The sequence below is a fragment of the Gorilla gorilla genome, chromosome 19 (genome assembly GCF_029281585.2).
Source record: "Gorilla gorilla gorilla isolate KB3781 chromosome 19, NHGRI_mGorGor1-v2.1_pri, whole genome shotgun sequence".
In the NCBI taxonomy this organism is placed as follows: domain Eukaryota; kingdom Metazoa; phylum Chordata; class Mammalia; order Primates; family Hominidae; genus Gorilla; species Gorilla gorilla.
The window spans coordinates 52,742,159-52,766,176 of record NC_073243.2 but is presented as its reverse complement, the minus strand read 5'-3'; the positions used below and the strand labels follow the sequence as shown (position 1 = coordinate 52,766,176).

Here is a 24,018-nt window from a genome sequence, read left to right as displayed (position 1 = left end):
AGGAGGAAATACTGCTTATGGATCTGCCCCTCATATTTACAGCTCCCAAGGCAAGAGTACAACTGGAGGTGCACATACTATATGTCTAAATATTTAAACTATAAACCAAACTTTGTCCAAAGCCTGGCCAGCTTCCTGCTTAAGATTCCTATAGTCTATTGGTCCAGCTGCTGGTGCCCTAGAAGCTAAAGGAGAGTGTTTCACTGGGGACCAGGCTGCTCACATGAGCTGAGCAGTAGTCCGGCTCTGCTGGGGTGGGGGAAGGCGATCAGTGCCCAGAACTCCTCGTTGGCCTCTGGAGCTGTCCAAACTCAGAAAGGGAACCACAGACCAAGTCAAGCTCCCTGAGAGCTGGGAAGGGTGCATTTCCTTCCAAAATACCTCATTAAAAAAAATCTGGGATTTCAAGTAATTCTAAGCACCTCCCAAGGTGATACCACTGGAGCAGAAGATAAAACAGAGAAAGGGTATGCAGGTATTTGGCGATGTAAGTCTGTCCAGACACATATACTACATGATTTGCTTTTTTTTTTTTTTTTTAACATTAGGCAAATGCAAGGGCAGAGGCCATGGTTCTCATTCCTCCTTTCCTTCGATCCAGCACAGTCATGCCACAGAGCTCACAGTCCCTAGCTCCATCTGGCCTGGGGGCGCTCATTGGCCCATTCCTCTTTCTTTAGTTTTCATGTACTCAATCAATGATCACACTTTCAAAAAACTTTCTTATGAGACTTAAAAAAAAAAAGGAAACAAAATCTTTGTGCTTTGGTGTTTGTAGCTGGGTGTTCTTTTAAAGCACAAGGTCCTGCCCAGAGGCTCTTTGGCCTGGTTGTGAGAGGGGTATTGGCTGCTTCGGATTTGATTCTTTATGGAGGTCAGCAACCCCAAGCCAGCCTCTGAGCCAGCACATTTCTCTTCTCTCTCCATCTCCTCCTGATCACCTGTGGCAGCTGCAGAAAGACATTAGGGATGCGTATTTTATTTTTTCTCTCTGGTTTCTGGTTCCTGTTTACTTGGGGCATATTTATGACCATCTTTAATAAATAATACACATTTATTTATATGTATCACATGTATTTATTTATATGTATACATATATACATGTTATTTATTAATAATATTTATTTAATGCTTACTATGACCATCATTAAATAATATATAATGATTCTATTCTATTATAAATAATATTTAATGCTTACTGTGCATAATACCACATACACATTATTTCATTGAATCAGCCCAGCAATCCTATAAAATAGGTTCTGTTAATAGACTTAATTTGCAGATAAGAAAACTGAGTTCTGAGGAGGCAAATTTACATGGTCAAAATCACACAGTGAATAGGACCTGGGGTGGGGAATTAAATCTAGGCCATATGAGCCAAGAGTCCACCATGTCTCACCCAGGTGTGACCAATAATGTGTCCTACTATTCAGGCTTGTGTTTCTGTCTGTATGTGGTTCTCACAGTATCTGAGGCTTATCCATGAGATTCCAAATGAAATAAACAACACCCCCATGGGAGGCAGAATAATGCTACTCCCCCAGAAAAGAGGTCCAAATATCAATTATCCTAACCTGTGAATATGTTACCTTACCTGGCAAAATGGATTTTTCAGGTGTGATTAAGTTAAGGGTGTTGAAATGGGATTATTCAGGTGGGTTCAATGTAATCACAAGTTTCTTACAAGGGAGAGAGGAAGTGCGAGAATCAGAGGAGATGTGAGGGCTGAAGCAAAGGTTGGAGTGATGTAACTGCTGGCTTTGAAGGGAGAAGAGAGCCATGAGCCCAGGGATGCAGGTGGCCTCTAGAAGGCAGAAAAGGCAAGGAAACAGATTCACCTAGAGCCTCCTGAAGAAACAGACTTGTGGACACCTTGATTTTTGGCTCAGTAGAATGCTTTTCAGATTCCTGACCTCCAGAACTGTAAGCTAATATACCTGTGTTGCTTTAAGTCAAGAAATTGTGGTAATTGCAAGAGCAATAGGAAACTCATGGGGTCTCCTTGCCATATATCTTAATTACCTCTTGCCTACTTGGCAAACTAATGTGGGAACAGAAAACCAAATACACATGTTCTCACTTATAAGTGGGAGCTAAACGATGAGAACCAATGGGCACAAAGAGGGGAACAACAGACACTGGGGCCTGCTTGAGGGAGGATAGGAGGAGGAGGGAGAGCATCAGGAAAAGTAACTATCATGTACTGTGCTATGCTTAGTACCTGGTTGACGAAATAATCTGTACACCAAATCCCCGTGACATGAGTTTACCTATATAACAAACCTGCACATATAATTCTGAACCCAAAATCAAAGTTAAAAAAATACAATCTTAGTGTAAAGATAAAATATATTTTAGAAATTTTTAATTCAAACAAAAAAGAAAAAAGAAATCATAGCCTCAATTCCACTGTTCTTGGGATGCTTTTCTTTATTTTTCTTTTTTTTTTATTATACTTTAAGTTCTAGGGTACATGTGCACAACGTGCAGGTTTGTTACATATGTATACATGTGCCATGTTGGTGTGCTGCACCCATTAACTCGTCATTTACATTAGGTATATCTCCTAATGCTATCCTTCCCCCTTCCCCCCACCCCACAACAGGCCCTGGTGTGTGATGTTCCCCTTCCTATGTCCATGTGTTCTCATTGTTCAGTTCCCACCTATGAGTGAGAACATGAGGTGTTTGGTTTTTTGTTCTTGTGATAGTTTACGGAGAATGATGGTTTCCAGCTTCATCCATGTCCCTACAAAGGACATGAACTCATCCTTTTACATGGCTGCATAGTATTCCATGGTGTATATGTGCCACATTTTCTTAATCCAGTCTATCACTGATGGACATTTGGGTTGGTTCCAAGTCTTTGCTATTGTGAATAGTGCTGCAATAAACATACATGTGCATGTGTCTTTATAGCAGCATGATTTATAATCCTTTGGGTATATACCCAGTAATGGCATGGCTGGGTCAAATGGTATTTCTAGTTCTAGATCCCAGAGGAATCGCCACACTGACTTCCACAATGGTTGAATTAGTTTACAGTCCCACCAACAGTGTAAAAGTGTTCCTGTTTCTTAACATCCTCTCCAGCACCTGTTGTTTCCTGACTTCTTAATGATCGCCATTGTAACTGGTGTGAGATGATATCTCATTGTGGTTTTGATTTGCATTCCTCTGATGGACAGTGATGATGAGCGTTTTTTCATGTGTCTTTTGGCTGCATAAATGTCTTCTTTTGAGAAGTGTCTGTTCATATCTTTTGCCCACTTGTTGATAGGGTTGTTTGTTTTTTTCTTGTAAATTTGTTTGAGTTCATTGTAGATTCTGGATATTAGCCCTTTGTCAGATGAGTAGATTGCAAAAATTTTCTCCAGTTCTGTAGGTTGCCTGTTCACTCTGATGGTAGTTTCTTTTGCTGTGCAGAAGCTCTTGGGTTTAATTAGATCCCATTTGTCAATTTTGGCTTTTGTTGCCATTGCTTTTGGTGTTTTAGACATGAAGTCCTTGCCCATGCCTACATCCTGAATGGTATTGCCTAGGATTTCTTGTAGGGTTTTTATGGTTTTAGGTCTAACATTTAAGTCTTTAATCCATCTTGAATTAATTTTTGTATAAGGTGTAAGGAAGGGATCCAGTTTTAGCTTTCTACATATGGCTAGCCAGTTTTCCCAGCACCATTTATTAAATAGGGAATCCTTTTCCCATTTCTTGTTTTTGTCAGGTTTGTCAAAGATCAGATAGTTGTAGATATGTGGCATTATTTCTGAGGGCTCTGTTCTGTTCCATTGGTCTATATCTTTGTTTTGGTACCAGTACCAGTACCATCTTTATTTTTCTGATGAGCTCATATAATTTCCCAATTCCCAGCAACACACACTGTAGCCTCAGTTTTTGGACTTAGATTTTGAGAAGTCCAAATGTGCTCTGTAATGTTTTAGTGGAGAAGAGAGCCTCTGTCCTGTGGAGGTGCCAGTAAGCCAGGCAGGTAGGCATCTGTGCCAGAGGCCCAGGTGACAGGCCAGGCTGGTGGCTTCTGAGGGACTTGCCTTGACTGGGAAAACTGATTAGTTGACTACACACAACTCTCTGCCTTGAATCACTTCGTGCCCTGCTGAGCCTTGAGTCAAGTCTCCACAAAGCATTGCATGTATGTTGCAGCTGTGCTACAGGCTTTCTTATTATTAACTTTCCTATGGGATGCTCACCTGCAGAGAGAATCCAAGATACTTTTCCTGCAAGAAGGAAGGCTTGGCCATAAGGATTTCAAAATGAAATTCCTTTATGATATGAATACACCTCACTGTGCGAATTATCACTTCAACTCTATTATTTGGGGATTTGCAACAAAAAAATTAAGGAACTCAGGAGCTTCATGAAACTGAGGACTGTTAACCCCAGAAACACACACAGGCAGCCTCTGTGCAGTCAGCTAACAAGTGGGTCATTGCTCCCACTTTACCCTGCCGAGGACCCAGTTACCTCTTGCATCAGGTACTGACTGCAACAGTTGAATTGCACATACATTGTTGGCTATGTCTCTCTGTTATCATTAGGTGTTCAATAGCTGCTAAATATCTGTATGCATAAGAATATGCATAACCCATTTGACTGCTATAAAAAAAAAGAAGCAATTTTACAAGCTGCATTTCTTAAATGAGCTTACACTTCTTTTGAAATACCATGACCTTCTCCATAATGTGACAATTGGCCTCTTTTAAGATAAAAAGAATTGGTAATGACTAGTGAGAATAGACCAGATCTGGAGAGTACATGCTACACACTCAAGTCTCAGCAGCTCCATCTATAAACACAAAGCAGGATCAGTTTTTCAAAGCAATCACAAAGCTGGTTTAAGCCTGGGAAACATTTTGGTTATTTAAGTAATATTTTGAAATTCTAACTTTTAAGCTAAAACCAAACAAGTTTCTGTGGGTAGCCTAGTAGTCAGGACTCTGTAATAAACCAATTATCTACTGCTTCAACTTCAAATGGAGGTATATCAAGTCATCATGTTGTATACATTGAATATATACAATCTTTGTCAGTTAGATATTTTAACATAAAAAGCTGGAATTTTTAGCAGGTCCAAAATATTTTCTTTTTAAAGAGGAGGAATTGGAAAAGATAGTAAATGAAGGTTGAGTTGATGGGAGTGGATGATTGCTTTGGAACTGGTGGTGATTGGGGAAAACGCAGTGACCGACTGAAGGTGATATCTGAGGAGGGAAGGGATGTCCAAGAAGAGGGAACAGAGATGGGGAAGGAGGTCAGAAAGTGACAAGTCCACCGGTGGACAATGCTGTCTCTGGGACCCACGTTGTGGAAGTATTGATATCCTGGGAACAGTTTAGAAAGAAGAAAGAAGCAATAGCTCTGTTCATTTTTTTAAAAATTTCCTCTCCCATAACCACTTACCACATTAGCTGGTTGGAAAACGCAAGGTGATTCAAAAGAGAATTGAAAAAATAAAAGAAACTTTTACTCAGGGAGTAACTTTTATATAAAGTAATAAAATCTAATTTGTGAAGAAACGGTTAAGTCTGTAACCTCACAGATGCTCAAGACGCATTCCCCGTGTTACAGCACTCATCAGTCCTGTGGTCTAATTCATCCTGGACTCTTTGCAGGGCATCATATTTGTATGCACACCCCATGTGGGGGACTAGAGAAACCACCAGAAGTCAATTTCATTATTCTCTTTTCTAGTTGTCATTTTATTATTCCAGCCAAGGACATGGAATGTCTTGGTAGATTGGACAGATGTATATACTGACTCATATATTGACTGAGTGACACAATATGTCCCTGTCTGTAATTTCCAAGAAAGTATTGTGATGAGATTATTCACATCATTTTGGCAAATATAAGAAGTGAAAATTCCATAATAAATCCAGGAGCAAAGACTAGATCGTTTTTTCCTGGAACTCTCTGTATTTGAAGAATTAAAAAAGATAATGTTGACCCGACTTGAGCACTTTTATCTAAAACTCAAGAGTTTTATATAGTGTCAACCAACTTTATATAATTTCCATGGAATTAGTTTTTCCTCTCAATTTGAAGTGGTCAGTGTCTTTTGTCTTTTAATTGAAGCCTAGCAATGAAGAGTTCATTATTTCTTAGTTTTATTAGATTTGGATTTTTAAATAGGTAGTCCTATTAGTCTCTCTAGAAATACTGTAAAGAGTGTTTCTTTATACCATTTTCCTTTATTTCCTGGAATAAATCAAATATAGCTACATATGTTATATTTTATTATACTATTTATGGCAATGTGTAATGGGTTTATATTAAAAGAATTGGTGGAAATGCTGCAGATTTTCCTTTGGAAGAGGTTGACTTCTCCAAGTTATCTATACTCGTAAGTCTTGTTGGATTCATATAAGGTTACTTAAGCATATTCCCTGGAATGGCTTGATATTTCATCACATTTTAAAGCATGTGTTTCTTTTCTAAAGCTGTAAACCTTAATATTTCTGGGTCTGGAAATAAAAATTTCAAATGGCAAACATTTCTCACATTTTCAAAGAGAACAGATTCCACCAATGTGAGTGGTTGAAACTTTAAAAGTTCCAAGCAAATGTTCACTTTTAACTGAAATTCTATTCCACATGCCTAGGGAAATCCACGTGAAGCATATTACTCTCAGGCCACAGTCATTCTTCTCCGGGTACAGGTCTTCAATCTAAAAGCCTGGGAAATATGCCCCATTGAACAACTTACCTAGCATTAATCCTTTGATGATGCTGTAGGTTCTTACTGTAATGAGCAAGACCTCCTGCCACTCCTTAACACTCAAGTTACCTGAAAGATAATATACAGTTGGCTTCATGCTACCCACACATAGCCTGATCTCTCTCTTGAGCATACCACTAAGTGCAAGGCTGCCCTGCTGTGGATCACATTAATTCTTGGGCTGCTGCTTTCAATTTTACCAGAAATTGCTGGTGACAATTTCTTTCTCTTAGCCTAGTATTATCTGCTCCCCTCAGAAGTTTAGGGTCTGAAAAGAAAGGATCCTGAACTTCAATTTTGATCTTCCCTGATACAGCTTCATCAGCAATCCATATTCTTTATGCTTTGCTGCCTCCACATAGTCTACTGATTCTAAACTGCCTCTGGTTCTCATCTGGATAACGCCTTGCTTTTCCCATTTAATAAAAAATGTAGCTGCTACACACAGAATGAAGAGGACTGCAACGTTCCCTTCAAATTGTAACTCACCTTGTATAGAAGTCTTCTGTGATACTACCAGTCCAGAAGTCATAACACTGGCCCTCTCTTGGGTCCATTACAATTTATCATAGCCCTAATCCCCCCTGCAAAATTGTTTGGAATAGGCTTCTCAGTCCTCTAAAAATAACCACAAATTAGTGTTCCGGGAGCTGTTAGAACCACCTTAATTAGGCCGGGTGCAGTGCCTCATGCCTGTATTCCCAGCACTTTGGGAGGCTGAAATAGATCACTTGAGGCCAGGAGTTGGAGACCAGCCTGGTCAACATAACCCATCTCTAAAAAAAAGAACACCTTCATGATACCCTGAATGGCTTTATGAAAATAAAACATGTGTACACAAGAGCACCAGCCCCTGCTCCAGCAGTCACCGGCAAAGCTGGTTATTCTTTCTCAGAGGTCATTGAATCATGGAATTTATCACTAGAAATTTTATGTACTTCCTAATATCACTTGTACAGTTGTCTTCATTTTAATTTATATTTTTTAACGTACTTATGTCTTGTATTCTCATCCAGAGCAATCTGGTGAGAACAAACACATTGCTTACTATTCTTTAGTATTCTTAATCTTCTCAGCACAGATCATATTAATCACAATTAATGAAACAATGGTCATGAAGATAAACATACTGCCTCCCTCCCCACCTCAGCACCTTTATGCTGTTATTTTGAATGTGTTGATTTACTCCACCACATAAGTGCTATGTTTGCTTTCTGGTTGACTCGGGGTGTCTTCTTCTCTGCCTCTGGTCTGCCAGTCCCAGCTATTTTACATAGTATACAATTCTATCTAGATGTCTTTTTGAGTTGCAGAAAAGAGGACTATAGCCTCTATCTCTACCTTCTTGCTGTGCCAGGTGTATACCAACCAATGTCTTTCTGGACCCTGAAACAACATTTTGAATCTGGAACTCATTACTTTCTCTTCCCAAAGGAAACCTTCGGGGGGCAACTCAGCTATTGATCTTACTTTACCTGGTGGGATGATCCTTCAACACCAAAGAACTTGAGCCTTCGTGCTCTGTCTATATGAAATTATAGTATCTTTGGTTAATTTTATCTCTGAACATAGTTATGTAAGTGGTACTCTAGGAGATTTTCTAGGCCTTATCCATATTCATTCTTGTCTCCATAATGAAGCAGCAAACTTACTTCTTCTTTATTGTCAGGATCAGTTATTTATGTCAATAGTAATTTCCTTTTATGCCAGTTTGTCCACTGGTAGGGTAGCTAAAAATGGCCAGGGGATGGTTTTAGTTTTGGATGAAATGAAATAATTTTCATGTTCATTTGTAGAAGTGTTACTCCTCTGACCAAGATTTAGGAAACGATGGCCCATAGGCCTGTCACCTGTTTTTGTAAATAAATGTTTTATTGGAACATAGTCACATTTATTGATTTACATATTGCCTACGGCTGTTTCCAAGCTATAGTGGCAGAGTGATTGTGACAGAGACTGCATGCCCTGGAATGCCTGAAATAGTTACTATTCAGCCCTTTGCAGAAAAGTGTTGCCAACTTCTGCTTTAAACTATCAGAGGGCAGAGCTATGGGGATGATAACTATAATTGCAAGGGAGTCATTAGCTGTGATAATGAGGGGTGTTACCCCAACTTCTATTTTTCCATTGCAAGGTCCATGTATCCCAGTCATGGGAAAACACCATTTCTTGCTCACTGGATCAGTGCATGTACTGCATCCTGGGGGACAGCACCCCAACCTTTCAAGAGTTGTCTCCTAATTGGCATTGTGGCTGATTCTTCAGTACCTCATTCCACTCTTCTATAAGGCCAGTTACTTCTGGGTGATATGGTACCAGACTAGATACTGAAGCTCTTTAATGCCCAACCTACTGACCTGCATTTTTTACTATAATGTGAGTTCTTGCTAGGAAGCAATAGTAGCAATCAAGATTGGCAGAGAAGGCAAATCCAAATCCGCTTTTAATTCCAGTGCTTCATCCATAAGGGAAAAGGTGCAATGTAATCAACATGCCATCAGGGCTCTGGCTGGCTCCTCTGGAGTATGTCACTTTTTCAGGGCTTAGGGCTGGTTGCTTATGTCAGCAAAGCTGGCACTGAGCTGTGGAAGCAGCCAGAGTAGCCTTGGGCAGTGTGAGCCTGTGGTGTATGTCCTCTGCATATTCTGCACTGTTCTATCGTGGCTTTTTGATTTATGAACTCACTGCTCAGCCACTTGAACATCTGAGAAAGAAGACTGACAGTCCAGCAGTAGGTCGATGTGATTATTAAGTCTCCTCCACAGTAAGGTCTGTTGAGAATGCATTCACATGAGATACGAATACTTCCCTTTCCGAGTTCTCCTTCATGTCTCCCCCTTAAGTTTCTTTGTCAATCATTCTCAATTTTATTTCCTTTATTTGTTAGCCACTGCCCTGAAACTAACGTAAATTCTTACCTCAAAGTTAAAGTGGAAAAAAACCCTGCACTGATTGCAGATCTGCCTGCTAGGATGACCCCCTTCTCTGCTCTCCCAGCCTATTGCTGTGGCTGGGTTTGAACACTGCAGAACCTGTTTCTGGTTGCTGGCATCTCTCTGTAAGTCTGGCTCGCTTTTTTTTTACGCCTTAGACGACTGATTATAGGCAACTCGTCATGAAGTTGCATGTGTGAATTTAAATATGAATACCCTGCACCATTTACAAGGGTAACTGTATACTACAGGCATGTTTCAGAGATTGTTGGATACTGGTTCTAAGTTAACATTAATTCCTGGAAACATACACTACCACTGTGACCTACCAGTAAAAAATGGGGACTTATGTGGGTTGGATGTGAGCAATCTGTCTGTGCAACTTATTTATACCTTCAGAATTTACTCAGTCTCAGCCTGAAATTAGTACAACCTGATTATGGAGTGCTGCTGGCATGGTAGTTTTTACGGCTAGGTTAACCAGTTTATAATAAGTAGTTCAGGTTGCAAGTTACATGTTAAGATGACATATTCAAACTCTACCTATACTCAATAGCAATTCAAGAACTCTTTTTTGTTTGTTTGTTTTCTTTTGTTTTTGGGACAGAGTCTCGCTCTGTCACCCAAGCTGGAGTGCAGTGTTGCAATCTCAGCTCACTGCAACCTCCGCCTCATTCAAGCGATTCTCCTGCCTCAGCCTACTGAGTAGCTGAGATTACAGGTGTGTGCCACCATGCACGGCTAATTTTTGTATTTTTAGTAGATACGGGGTTTCACCATTTTGGTCAGGCTGATCTCGAACTCCTGACCTTGTGATCCACCCACCTCCACCTCCCAAAGTGCTGGGATTACAGGTGAGACGCTGCTCCTGGCTTAAGAACTCGTTCTTAAGAGAAGTATAGTCGAAATGGGTAATGCGTCGCTTTAAAACTGTAGGGCAGTACTCCCCAAATGCTTTGGCACCACGATTTTGTGGAAGACAGTTTTTCCACAGACTGGGGGGTGGGGAAGTGGTTTCGAGATGACCCAATCACATTACATTTATTGTGCACTTTATTTCTATTATTATTACATTGTAATATATAATGAAATAATTATACAAGTTACCATTAATGTAAAATCAGTGGGAGTCCTGAGCTCATTTTTCTGCAACTAAATGGTCCCATCTGGGGGTGATGGGAGTCAGTGACAGATCATCAGGAACTAGATTCTCATAAGGAGCTAAGGAGTGTGCAACCTTATATCCCTTCCAGGTGCAGTTCACAATAGGGTTCGCCCTCCTACAAATTTAATGCAGCCGCTGATCTGACAGGAGGTGGAGCTCAGGTGAAAATATGAGTGATGGGGAGCGGTTGTAAATACAGATAAAGCTTCTCTAGCCCACCGATCACCTCCTGCAGTGCAGCCTGGTTCCTAACAGGCCACAGAGTAGTACTGTGGCCCATGGTTTGGGGACCCCTGCCGTAAGGGATGCTGCTGAACTCCTGCCCTAGGGGATGCTTCCCAACTCTATTGAGTAACTCCACCTACCACAGAATTGTTGAGAAATTTTGTATTTGCTGGGTTGTAAGGGTCAAGTCCCAGAATGGCTTTCAATGTAGCCTAAATCCATTGGAGAAATTATCACTCAAAGGTGATAGCATTTTGTTATTTGGAGCCTATAGTCTAAAAACATATCCTAATTTCCATCCTCCTTCCTCAAAAAAAAAAAAAGTTGCCTGAAGTAAAACCCTTGTTTTGTATTTTTGTGAGATTTATCCCTTGCACTCTTAGTAAGATTTGCTGAAGTTACACAATACATTCTGCTCTGTAGATTCCAAAGTATGATGTAAACCACTATGATGTCCTCTGGCATTATGAGACAGTCATTGAACACTGAATTGTACTACAGAATTGGGCAATTGTCTTAAAACTGCAGCAAGATGGTAAAGTTATCTATGTCCATACCAGGTAAAAGCAAATTTCTAAAAAGTTATTTTTTTATCCCAGAAAAAAACTATTAACTATGTTAATAGCTACAGGGAATTTACTAATTTGCTCCAATAAGTAGCAAATAAAATCTATGTCTAGAATAATAGCCACATTTTGAATTACCACCGGATTTAGCTTACAAGATACCTCTTGTATTTTTCCAGACCTATCCGTTGTTTGCATGACTGCAAATAAAGACCCTGTTTTGCTCTGTCCTTTTGTATGCTGACCTCTAGAACTACATCACCTGGCTTCCCTTGATCTCTGGCTTCTTACTGGGTTTAGACCAATGGGATACCCCAGTGAAATTGTTGGGGAGTGAAGGAGGGCAGAGGTCAGGGATTTTATTTTCTCTTCTTTGTTTTTCTTTTGCCAGGGTCCTGGCTGGGACTGTATTCCTTTATGGCCATAGCTCCTCTTCTCTGACATTCTTGCTGGGCTATGATCGCACCTCTCCTTTTTCTTAATCCTTCAAGCTTAGTGATGATAATGGATTCTTGCTGTTATGTCTCATCATACCTTATTGATTCCTTAATCCTGTCTAGACCTCTGTAAACATTCTTTAATTAAATTTTCTTCAGTTAAAACCCTCTGAGTATTCTCTATTTTACTTACAAGGAACCTAACTGTTAAAATTAGCTGTTCGTTTTCAGGACCTTCCATTAGGTAAGGCTGTTTTAGGTGTGCAACCAAATGATAAAGCTTTCATCAAATGAGGAAAAAGAGGCTGCTTTGGCTTCAAAGGGGCAGGGCTGGATGTTTGGGATCTCCAGGTTCTCAAATTCTCCTAAATAGCCAGTCTGGTTCTTGGGGTCTCATTCTTTTCCATCTTTGCCCTAAATTTAAAATGAAAGTCCTAGTGAATCTGTGAATTCAATCAATGAAGTTTGTTTTTTAGGTACGCAGCCCTATGTCTCTAAGAGATAAAAGATTCTTTTAGCTCAGTGTGTGCTTTGAGACATGTGTAGGAATTTAACTTTGTTATACTCTCTTTTAAGCTGGTTGGAGTCAGTGAAGGCAGCCATCCATTCTTCAACATGAAATTACTCATATCCTTTATACTGTTCAATGACAGTGAAAGCTTTATTCCCCACAGCCTTGCCCCCCAAAAGTGTTTTATTTTAAGTGATCCCAGGAGATATTTTAATGAGCAATTTCTCTCCTGTTTGCCATGAGCTGTAAGATTCCGCTAATGAATGCTAGTGGGGTTTTTTTTTAACTGCCATTAGCCTGAATTGAGCCAGATGACCAATCCTAGAATTGCCCAATTCTTTAAGGGTCTGTTATCTACAATTCCATTCCCTGGTACCAAAATATGTTTCAGTCAACATACTTAATTGCATGCAGCAGAAATTGCCTTTAGATAGCTTAAGCAGGAAAAAATGTTTTTGAAGGAATAATGAATAGCTCACAGATTCCATTCTTGGGAAATGGACAGAAACCAAAAAGAAAATTAGCTTAAGTTGTGCCAAAGCAATAGTCTGGTTAGGACTCTATTACGGGACCATGCCATCGTCACTGATGAGTTCCTGTGTCACAAAATGCATGAGTAATTTCTCAACAGTTCCTGCAAATTTGCATCACTTTGTCAGATTCTAAGTATTGAAAATCTCAGAATAGAGTATCTGATAGGCTGAGCCTAAGTTCTAGCTGATAATGAACAAGTGCAACTCAGGGGCTTGCCTCCCACCAAGGTTCACACAAAAGGGAATTAAAGGAAATTCTTGTCAATAAAAAGGGCATTAAGTTGCTGGTTAGCTAAAAATCAAGACAAAAACAAAAATGAATCAATCAGTATCTACTATATTCATCCTACATACTTGACCCTATGAAGAATTCCTTTGTTGGGGCAATGTTTGAGGAGCAGTCAAGCAGACTGGCTACAGATTTTGGCTACAGTGACTCAAATATGAAAGTAATGAGTAAGTGCTACTGAGATCAGGTAAAAATAAAGAATTAAGAAAGCATTTTTAATTATCATGGACACATAATAGAAACACATTTTTGTGGGGTACATGTAATGTTTTGATACAAGCATTTAATATATAATGATCAAATCAGGGTAATTGGGATATCTATCGCCTCAAGCAGTTATCATTTCTTTGTATCAGGAACATTCCAATTCCACTCTTTTAGTTATTTTGAGATATACGCTAAATTACCGTTAACTGTATTGCATGTTCTCACTCATGTGTGGAAGCTAGGAAACACTGAACTCATGGAGATAGTAGAATGATGGTTACCAGCGGCTGGGAAGGGTGGTAGAAAAGAGTGCAGATAAAGAGGGGATGGTTAGTGAGTACAAAAATATAGTTAGATAGAAGGAATAAGATCTAAAGTTTGGTAGCACAAGAATTTTGTTGTTAATTGGTATTTTACCATCTTTTTCACTGATAAAATTTCTTTTCTCTACATCAACTTTTGTTTCTCTGAGTCCATCAAAATTTTAAAATTGTACATTTTGTCTTTATTTTACTGCTTATAATTTCTTCCATTTTGATAAAATTGACTAATTTAGCCAAAGATATAATGTTTTGATTCTCATCATTGAATAAATGTCATTTTTGTAAAAAATAAGGGTGTGTTCTACATTTCTTCTGGCATTTTACCAACTCATTATCTAGAAATCATAGATTTCACATGTAATGAGCTCTCAAATTACCAGAGTAATTCAAGATTTATGAAAACTTTATATTTCTGTGGAAAACTTCCATTATGAACATGGTGGACTGCCTTAGAAGATCCCAGCATTTCCACTGAAGTACATGACTTTGTCTTTACTGGTGAGGCCAGCTTTCCCTTTGACAGCCAACTATGGAAAAAAAATAAACAATGTCGAGTAGCTACATTATTTTTAATGGCAAAAATTGCAATTACTTTTGCACTAAACTAATATTTCTCTACTATAAGAAGGGCTGATATTCAGGGACATTTGAGTGGGTCACAGAGAATATGCGGTGGGAGAGAAGGAGCCATGTTAAAATATCATATTGGTGTCTGGCTTTGCCTGTTCCCTCTCAACTTATAAAATGGCTAAAAAATCTATTCTTACTGCAATACACCCACAAAGGGGACATGAGCAGAAACTTTCATCCTTCTTGCTGGGTCGGCTCTGTGTTTCTGTTTCTTTTGAACCAGACAGTGTCATTTAGTATATGTATGATTACAAATGTCTCATTCCCAATTCCGGAGAGAGTAACTTGCGTTTTAACATATATTGTCAAATAGCCAATTAAATAAGATTTTTCCATTTTTAAAGCAGTGTTATGGTGTTGTCTAGATACAATTTCTGTCATCATATCATACTGGAACATCTGTTGAATAGATATAACTGAACTTAAAATTATAAGGTGGTTAGGACATCAGATTTGGAATAGGATGAAAAACAAAGCAGGAAAACTTGAGGAGGCTCTAGAGTCTTCATTACTTATGGGATTAGTTTTTTTTTTTAATTACAGTTATAACTCAAACAGTTCTTTTTACATTTAAAAAGGAAGTCTTAAAGTATAAATTAATTTTAATGAGTAGTCTGTCTACTGATATACACATATATATCTTTAAAGACATTCCAGCTGTACTTATCAACATCTGGAAGCAGTACTGGGCAAACCACATGCTTAGTTCCTAACTTCAAACATTTTTTGAAAGGAATCTTTTGTAAACTCTGGAAGGAGGCTGTGAATAGTTACCAGAAAGGCACACTTTTTAACGTATTATAATGTCTGAATTGTTAGTCAGATATCTGAAACTGTCAACTCTAGAGCAATTGGAGCTTAGCAAAAAGAGAAAAATATCAGCAAGAATGCAGACAGATTAAAAGAGCTGAATATACTGCTGTACTCTGTGAAAGCCTTTCTTTCTTTTTCTCCCCTTTTCTTTCATTTCTCTCCCTCTCTCTCTCTCTAAATCTTTCTCTTTCTTTCTTCTAAATTTCAGCAGCCACATAGATGGCACACGTTCCAAAAGATGAGGTTGATGATCCTTTGACCAATCAGAAGAATAACAAATTTTATGGACAAGTGAAAGACTATTAAAACCCAGCTCCGCTGGAGGCCATTATCCAAAGCAAATTAGTGTAGAAACAGAAAACCGAATACTTCATGTTTTCACTTATAAGTGGAAGCTAACCATTGGGTACTCATGGACATAAAGGAGGCAACAATTGAAATTGGGGCCTACTGGAGGGGGGAAAGGATACAAAGTTTGAAAAACTACTGGGTACTATACTCAGTACCTGGGTGATGGGCTCATTTGTACCCCAAATCTCAGCATCATGCAATATACCCAGGTAACAAACCTGTGTCAGAGGCATGTACCCTCTGACTCTAAAATAAAAGTTAAAATAAAGAAACCACATGAGAAGATCAGAGTTAAGATAAATGAGTGGTATTAAAATGATGTTAGTCTGGGCTGTGCGGTTATGTTGTCCAGCCCGCCACCACTATACTGTATGGAAGGTGGGTATCTTCTCCAGCCTGCCACCACTAGACCATTTCTGTATGTAAGGCAGTTCTCCTGTCTAGCGCACTGCTGCTGGACTCTCTTTCCTGTATGTTAGCCCTTAATAAAATCCCATGTCTTGTTAAAAAATGATGTTAATGATAATTTTGACTATGGAATAAATAACGTTATGATGGGGAAAAAATAAAATCCAGCTCTACATGTTGAGACGCATGGGAGAAGTGGACGGAAAAGGAAAGAAAAGAGAGGAAGAAAGAGAAAATATGCTTCAGAGGAAATATTCTACCAACAAAACAGATGCTAACAGACCAGGAACAGATGCTAACAGACCAGAAGCTGAGAATAGATTGGTAAAAAATAGGCAATGCAGAACTGGGTTCACAAGGTACATCAGAATCCATGAACTCACTAACTTGTTAATTCAAATCAGGTTTATCAATTTGTTGATGTACCTGGCACTAGGAAAAGGCTGGAGGATTCAAAGGGGGAATAAATACTGTCCCCGTCTCTGTCCCCCAGGTGCATATTGATGATGTTGGGGATGGGAATGGTGGACACATGTTTGCGATGTGTTTATGAGGTTGTATGCATGTAAACAATACAGTAGGGATTCAAGGGAGGAGTTGTCACTTTTTCTTGGAAGAGGGGATCCTTTTCTAGACCTTTGAAGGATCCTTTTGAAATGAGCCTTTAAAATTGTGAACTTTTTTTGTTTCACATTTTTAAAATGAGTTCCTGGTACGGTCCAATGGAAGTATTCAAAATAAGAATTAATCACCATACCAGCCCCAATAATTAGTGATCATAATGCTGCCTGAGACACTTAAGAAAAGTTTTTGTGTTTAGTACAACTTGTTCTTTAAGCACATTCTGGCATAGGACATTGAATTAATAATTGTGTAATGAGTGAACAAATATGGCAAAGTCCTTGTCACCCAAAGGATTATCCTTTGATTGCCTGGATAATGTAATACTCACATTTAGGCCCTCTGTATTACAGAATTGTGAATTGCATATCTAGATAGGATATAGTTCAACCTGTATCCCAGGACTACTGTAGCTCACTATTGAAAAATAAGCACATTTATATGTTAGGAAAGAAGAGTAGAAGAGTGTTGGAACTGGCATTGGATCAGTCATGTTTTCAGAAAAATATTACCTGTGATTGGGAAATAACAGTGTGCAGGGAATTGTGATACAGCCCTGGCCTTATATTGCTACTCAGGAGGCATCACAGATGGAGAATGAAAATCATTTACAGAGGTATGAAATTAATCTGAGAAGGCTGCTTCAGTGATGTCTCATCCTCAGAGGAAGATGGATGAAGCAAGTGTCTGGAGACATTTTCTGTCCATGGAGCCCGTAATGTGCTGGGATTTTGAATTCTGTGGAGCTGTAATTCCTCTAGTTGGCTATGCATTGAGATTTTTAGTGCTCATTCTAGACCCACTGCTCTGAGCCCAGGGCCAGGGACCCTATATTTATATAAAGTTCTCTAAATAACTTGGTTGATGAGCCAGGCTAATGATACATGAATAGCATGTTAATCATATTACCTATGTAGATGTCATTCTTTGATTCTAAAATATAAAGTTGTGAAACAGGCTGTTTCTTCATTAAACTCATCCATAAGTCAGTCAATGTTGATAAAGAGGAGAATATCCCAAAACTCTAGGTTTAAGTTTCTGGCATTTTACCAACTTGTTATCTAGAAATTGTAGATTTTATATATAATAAACTCTTAAATTACCACAGTAATTCAAGATTTATAATGCATAGTTTGCATTATGGGGCTCATATTTTCACCTAATGTTGTGGGGCTCTATAGCTCACTCTCTTGTAAGTTCACATTACCTGTCTCATTTATATTCTGTGGGTGGGAAGTCATATTTTTTTTTTTTGGTAATTCAGAATGCAGGTCAGAATGTTTGTGAGAACTACTTACTCTGCAAATGGAATGCATAGCAGCATATAAATCCAAAATATTATGATTATTATTGTTGACATTGTCTCTGCCTATTAATTACCTGAAGATCAGTTCATCCAGTAAAACCCAGCTTTAAAATTTAGATTATGAGAAGTCTATATAATGTTAAATGGCTAGCTATCCTTTTTTTAAAATTTGCCTTTTAATGTTTACATGATTAAATGTATGAGGTGCAAAATTGTAATGTACAGATGAATAGGTCACACATATAAAAAGAGATGCTATCTGGATCATTCTCTAATTCTAAGGGAATGGTTGAGGAGAAATAACAGGAAATCTAAGTATACAAGTATGAAGCAATTTTAATGTACTGAAAGCAAGTTATATAAAATAAAGTGTTTTTGGAGATTAATTTTGGTTACATGCATTTTAAAAATTATGTTGTCAGATAAAGACAATAAGGAATAATCAAATTATTTGAAAAGTATTACCTTAAACAAAAAATTCTTACTGATTCCATTTTAAAGATTTATAACATAAGTACAAGTTTCCCAACTAAGAAAAAAAGAGAAGTGATTCCTCCCTCCAGAGTACCTGATAATGCCTGAATAAGCAATCCAAATAAATATTTTAAATTTTCAGAAATTACCCTGAAAAATACAAATAATGCTGATATCCAAATTTTCAGAAATCACTGCATAGATTGGAATAAACATACTGGTACTTAAAATTGGTTGATAAATCACCACTGGAGTAACTAAAATATTTTAGACATTATAGGAACATACATTGATATTTTCAAAGATGTTAGTATCTCAGAGACACTTTGCATAAATAAGTATTGCTAGTTACTGGACATAATAAAGTAGAATTATTCTAAAAGCTTTCCAAGGATAAAACTGTGTTAGTGTACTGGTAGTAAAATGTATAATTAATAAAGATGCTGCAGCTATATTTTCCCACAGTGAAATCCTTGCACAAGAGAAGTATCTATAATCCTGGTCTACAGAAATTATTTAAGATGTGCTATTACACTAAGAAATAGAAATAAAATTACCTCTGTCAAATTGTACCATAATGACATTAATTTGATATTATAATATCTATCTCTCTTAAGAATTAGACATTGTCTGTAGTTTTGGTATGAGAAGGTTCAGTAAGAAAGATATTAAAATATGATTTGACCAGCAGAACTCCCCTATGAGCTGAAAATTTAGATGATTTATAAACATTAATGGAATGGTGGCTGTCTCATTATGCTTATTTAGTAAGGGAAACAATTAAAATATGTACCTATTACAATGATGACTTTTGGGAGTAAAGAAATTCACATTAGCTGTTCAGATAGCTAGATACATCAGTATATTTCACAATATATTTTATTTCCCTGGTGCTTATGTACATATGGATATTATTGAACTTTATAATTCATTATCTCCATACAAAGAAGTAAACAAAACAGATACTTAACTAGTAAGACACAGCTGCTAAATGCATACACACCTTTTTTTTTTAAACAAGTTTATACAGCCTGTTCTTGTTAAATATTTTAGCGAGAACTAGGTTTTAAAGCTTGATAATTATAGTTATCCATTCTGAAATGACATTTCTCGTGATTTTACTCCTTGTCACTTATATGTATTTAAGCTGGCCTACCTATCTTTGAACAGTATAGGCAAAGGAAAAAGAATATGGTATTAGAATTCACCTTCACTTGATGGAGATCTGGATGTGGTTATCTGGGTAAGAGCCCAGGTTACTTGGATGGAGAGATGGGTTTGCTGGTTTACACTAGGAAGAGTGACATATTTACCTCGATTCTATTGAAAGCGGATAAAAGCAGTACCATCACTGTGCCCTAGGAAAAGGGAAAATGTAAGCCCACTAATATGGAAGCCCATTCAGAAACATTTTCTGTGAACGATAGGAGGACCAGCCTCATCATATTCCTGCTTACTGATCCACATCTGCTGGAATGTGGACAGGCTGGCAAGGATGGAGCCCCCAATCCAAACAGAATACTTCCGCTCTGGGGGAGCTATGATCTTGATTTTCATGGTGCTGGGTGCCAGGGTTATGATTTCTTTCTGCATCCGGTCAGCAATGCCTGGGTACATGGTGCTCCCTCCAGATAACACGGTGTTGGCATAGAGATCCTTGCGAATATCCACATCGCACTTCATGATAGAGTTGAAGGTTGTTTCATGGATCCCACTGGACTCAATGCCCAGAAAGGAAGGCTGGAAAATGGCTTCAGGGCATCGGAAGCGTTCATTCCCAATGATGATCACCTGCCCATCAGGAAGTTCATAGCTCCGTTCCAGTGAGGAGGATGCGGCTGCCCTGACCATCTCCTGCTCAAAGTCCAGGGCTACGTAGCACAGCTTCTCTTTGACATCTCGCACAATCTCCCGCTCAGCGGTGGTGGTGAAGTTATAGCCTCGCTCTGTCAGGATCTTCATGAGGTAATCAGTCAGGTCTCTGCCTGCCAGATCCAGGCGTAGAATGGCATGAGGCAGGGCATAACCTTCATAGATGGGCACGATGTGAGTGACCCCATCCCCAGAATCCATCACGATGCCTGTGGTCCGTCCTGAGGCGTAGAGGGACAGCACAGCCTGGATGGCCACATACATGGCTGGTGTGTTGAAAGCCTCAAACATGATCTGAGTCATCTTTTCCCGGTTGATCTTGGGGTTCAGGGGTGCCTCGGTGAGGAGGATGGGATGCTCATCTGGTGCCACACGGAGCTCATTGTAGAATGTGTGGTACCAGATCTTTTCCATATCGTCCCAGTTGGTGACCACTCCATGCTCGATAGGATACTTCAGGGTCAGGACGCCTCTCTTGCTCTGAGCCTCATCTCCAACATAGCAGTCCTTCTGGCCCATGCCTACCATAATGCCCTGGTGTCGAGGACGCCCTATCATGGAGGGAAACACAGCCCGGGGGGCATCGTCACCACCAAAGCCTGCCTTGCACATCCCTGACCCATTATCTACTACCAAGGCAGACAGCTCATTGTCAATCATGGTGCTGGCCGAGATCTTCCAGACGAGTGAACAGGACAAGTGAATAGACGGTGAGTAAGAGAAAGTGAACAGGCCTAAAACACTCCAGAAATGCTTTCAGACAGGGGAGGCTGCACCGGGACCACAGGTATTTAAAGGAACACACTGACCCCACCCATGTCCTACTCCGCCAGTTCCCAGCACTTCTGGGTGAGGTCACCTTCGAGGTATTAATGATGGTGATGATTATATAAACAATTAGATCTTTCTACACAAAGAGAAAATTGGCTGCCAAGTGGTCAAATCTCAGGTTCCTGTAATTAGGCAACCCACACATGACCGTCAGCCTGCCTGGTGAGGTCTCTAGATAACTATGATGATGCAGTGGGGGATATAAAAGCAAGATGAAAGAAAGCTGGTGCTAGGTATGGCAACACTGCTGGGAGGAAGGCTCCCTCCTTAGCGTCCCTGAGGGTTCACTTTCCCTACACCAGCTTTACCTTTTCATTCTTAAGCTATTGTTCTGATGAGGGGTCTTACCCTGCAATCTTCACTTTTTCAAGACTTTTGTTTCCATTAGATTCCTAATCCCACAGGGTGTCATCATCGTAGAGACTGTTTTAGTAAATGAAAATAATAAATGGCTAAGGATGGCCTGATGGCTGTAATTACAATGCACTTGTGTCAAGCAAAATGTAGATGTATTTAATAGGCTTCTAATCCATCAGAGACCAAGCAAAAGCAACAGAATGATTACTAAAGTTAACCCCTATAGATACTTTTTTCTGATATAAATTTCTAACAACCAAATTTCATTAAACATTTACTGTGTCTAGACATTGTTCATAGAACCAGGTTCATTGGGTCCATGTTAATTGTATAATGACTGAATGTCAACTATTTTGCATGATTTATTAAGATGCAGGTTATAAAAATTTATTTATTTGCAACAACTCTTGAGTTCTGCAACAATGGACAAAATGAAGTGATAAGACAAATTTGAAAAAGTATATATTTAAACTAATCCTTAAAACATTTTGATCTTCAAGATACATATACTATAACATTAAACCTCTATGTAGTTATTAAAATCTATACAATTAGAATTATACTAGCTTTCCTTCCATTTCAAGATATATTACACCCTGATCACTTCATAGCAACAATTTGTTTGGGTTCCATCTTTCATATAGAAATACAGACTACCTGAAAAGATGTGTATGATGGTAAAATGTAGGACATCAGCAATGTGTTACAGAGAAATAGCATTTAAGAAAGCTCATTACTTCTGCTCCCCTATGTGTTAGGCAAATAGAATATAATTATCTTTGTGAGCTCTTGTAAAGCAATTTTCCATGTCTACATCTGAGTTCTCCAAAATCATCTTTATTTGGGTTCATCATTCATTCATTTACCCAATAAAGCTTGCTTTGTAAGAGGTAGCACAGCTCCTATTTACTGGACAAAAAACACCCTCCAGCTCAAGGCCAGGAGAACTAGCCTGAGTCTTTGCCCAGTGAGCCTCTTGGAGAGTCATGGTGTAGCACCAAGCTGTGAGCATCCAGCCCTCTTCTTTGTCCATAGCTTGATATAGATTTATTTTATCCAGTTCTGTAATATGCCTTCAAAACCTTTCTGGTGACAATCAGTCATGGCAGAATGTATGTTTCATCACAAGATCCATGGTTTTGCTTTAGGGCTCACCAAAACAGTCCTTTCCTTTAATCTTTTCTGTAACTGCAAAATTCCTTCTTCAACAGTGTTAAAAACCTTCACACTGAATGGTTTTATGAACTTCCTTGTTATGTAGTACAACCAAGCTTTTGATTAAAACAACATTTTATTGCTATAGGATGGTGCTTCTGGGAACTTTTTAAAATCCCATAACAAACTACATGCACATTTTACAAAATGGAAAAAATGAAATATACATTGTATTTAGCACAAGTCCCCATTTATGAATGCTCCGGTCTGGAATATAAAACAAAGCCAAGTTGGTGGAAATGTTAGTGGAGGAGCCCACATAGTACCAAGTGCAGCCTTAGGTCCTACACTTACTAGAGTGCTGTCCTTAGAATCGCCTTCAACTAAGGGATATTTGGTACTGAGTCCACACAGCATAACTGATGCCTTGAGAGTGTGGCTGATGTGTGATTTTGCTAGAGACTGTCTAGCCTGCTTTAATTCCGGTGTCCCAAGAGCAAATTTCATCAGTTATGTATTCTTAAAATAAGCTTATGCTCTTTTAATTAACTCTCAGTAATGCAAGAGGTGCTTATCACAATTCAACAGCCATTAAAAATGTCATCTGTTGAGTTGGTTAAATTTTTAAAAAGTAGTAAGAATTTGTGTTGAGTAAAACATAGAAAGATGGGTTTACAAATACTGGGCTCTGGAAGCTGTGAGTAGGGAGTACTGTTCTTGGAGGTAACAGACTTTGTAACTGACCAGAATTTACAAATGTTTAATTAATTACCTAAACCTTTAGGGCCCTTCAAGGTTCACTCATGGAAGCCCAGAATATTCTTTTTCTTTTACATTTTGCCTAGTTTGACTATCATGCAGATACACGAAACTAGAGTGAGGTTTAAGTATGGGCATTAAATATGAAGACAACTGGTGGAAGCTACCGTGTCTCCTCGCCTTGTCTTTGTCAACCTTAGACTTTTCAAGCAATCCACAAACATTTATTAAACATCTCCTATGTTCTGGGCACTGGTGATATATCAATGAATAAAACACAGCCCTATTTTTAAAGAGTTCACTGTCTTGTGGGTGAAAGTCACTTTACCCCAGGCCGACAGGTGGCCGTTTGGCACTGGTATGATACAGCCGGCTTATGTTCTGATAGGGCTCTGCCAGCGCTGTTCCAGTTGTTAAAGATCTTGAATGTCACTCCCAAATACACAGATAACAGGTATACAATACGGGAGATGAGAGAAGGAGCTCAGGGAGACATAGAGGTGGAATGAGGGGCC

The 24,018-nt window shown here is 38.9% G+C and overlaps 1 protein-coding gene across 1 annotated transcript; it reads right to left on the bottom strand.

The window, feature by feature from the left end:
* Positions 1-18,373: 18,373 nt before the first annotated feature.
* On the bottom strand, positions 18,374-21,164 carry ACTBL2 (actin beta like 2). The gene has a single exon (XM_004058822.5). It carries the CDS (start codon positions 21,059-21,061, stop codon positions 19,931-19,933), a length of 1,131 nt encoding a protein of 376 aa, XP_004058870.3. The 5' UTR covers positions 21,062-21,164; the 3' UTR covers positions 18,374-19,930.
* Between the last annotated feature and the right edge of the window lie 2,854 nt (positions 21,165-24,018).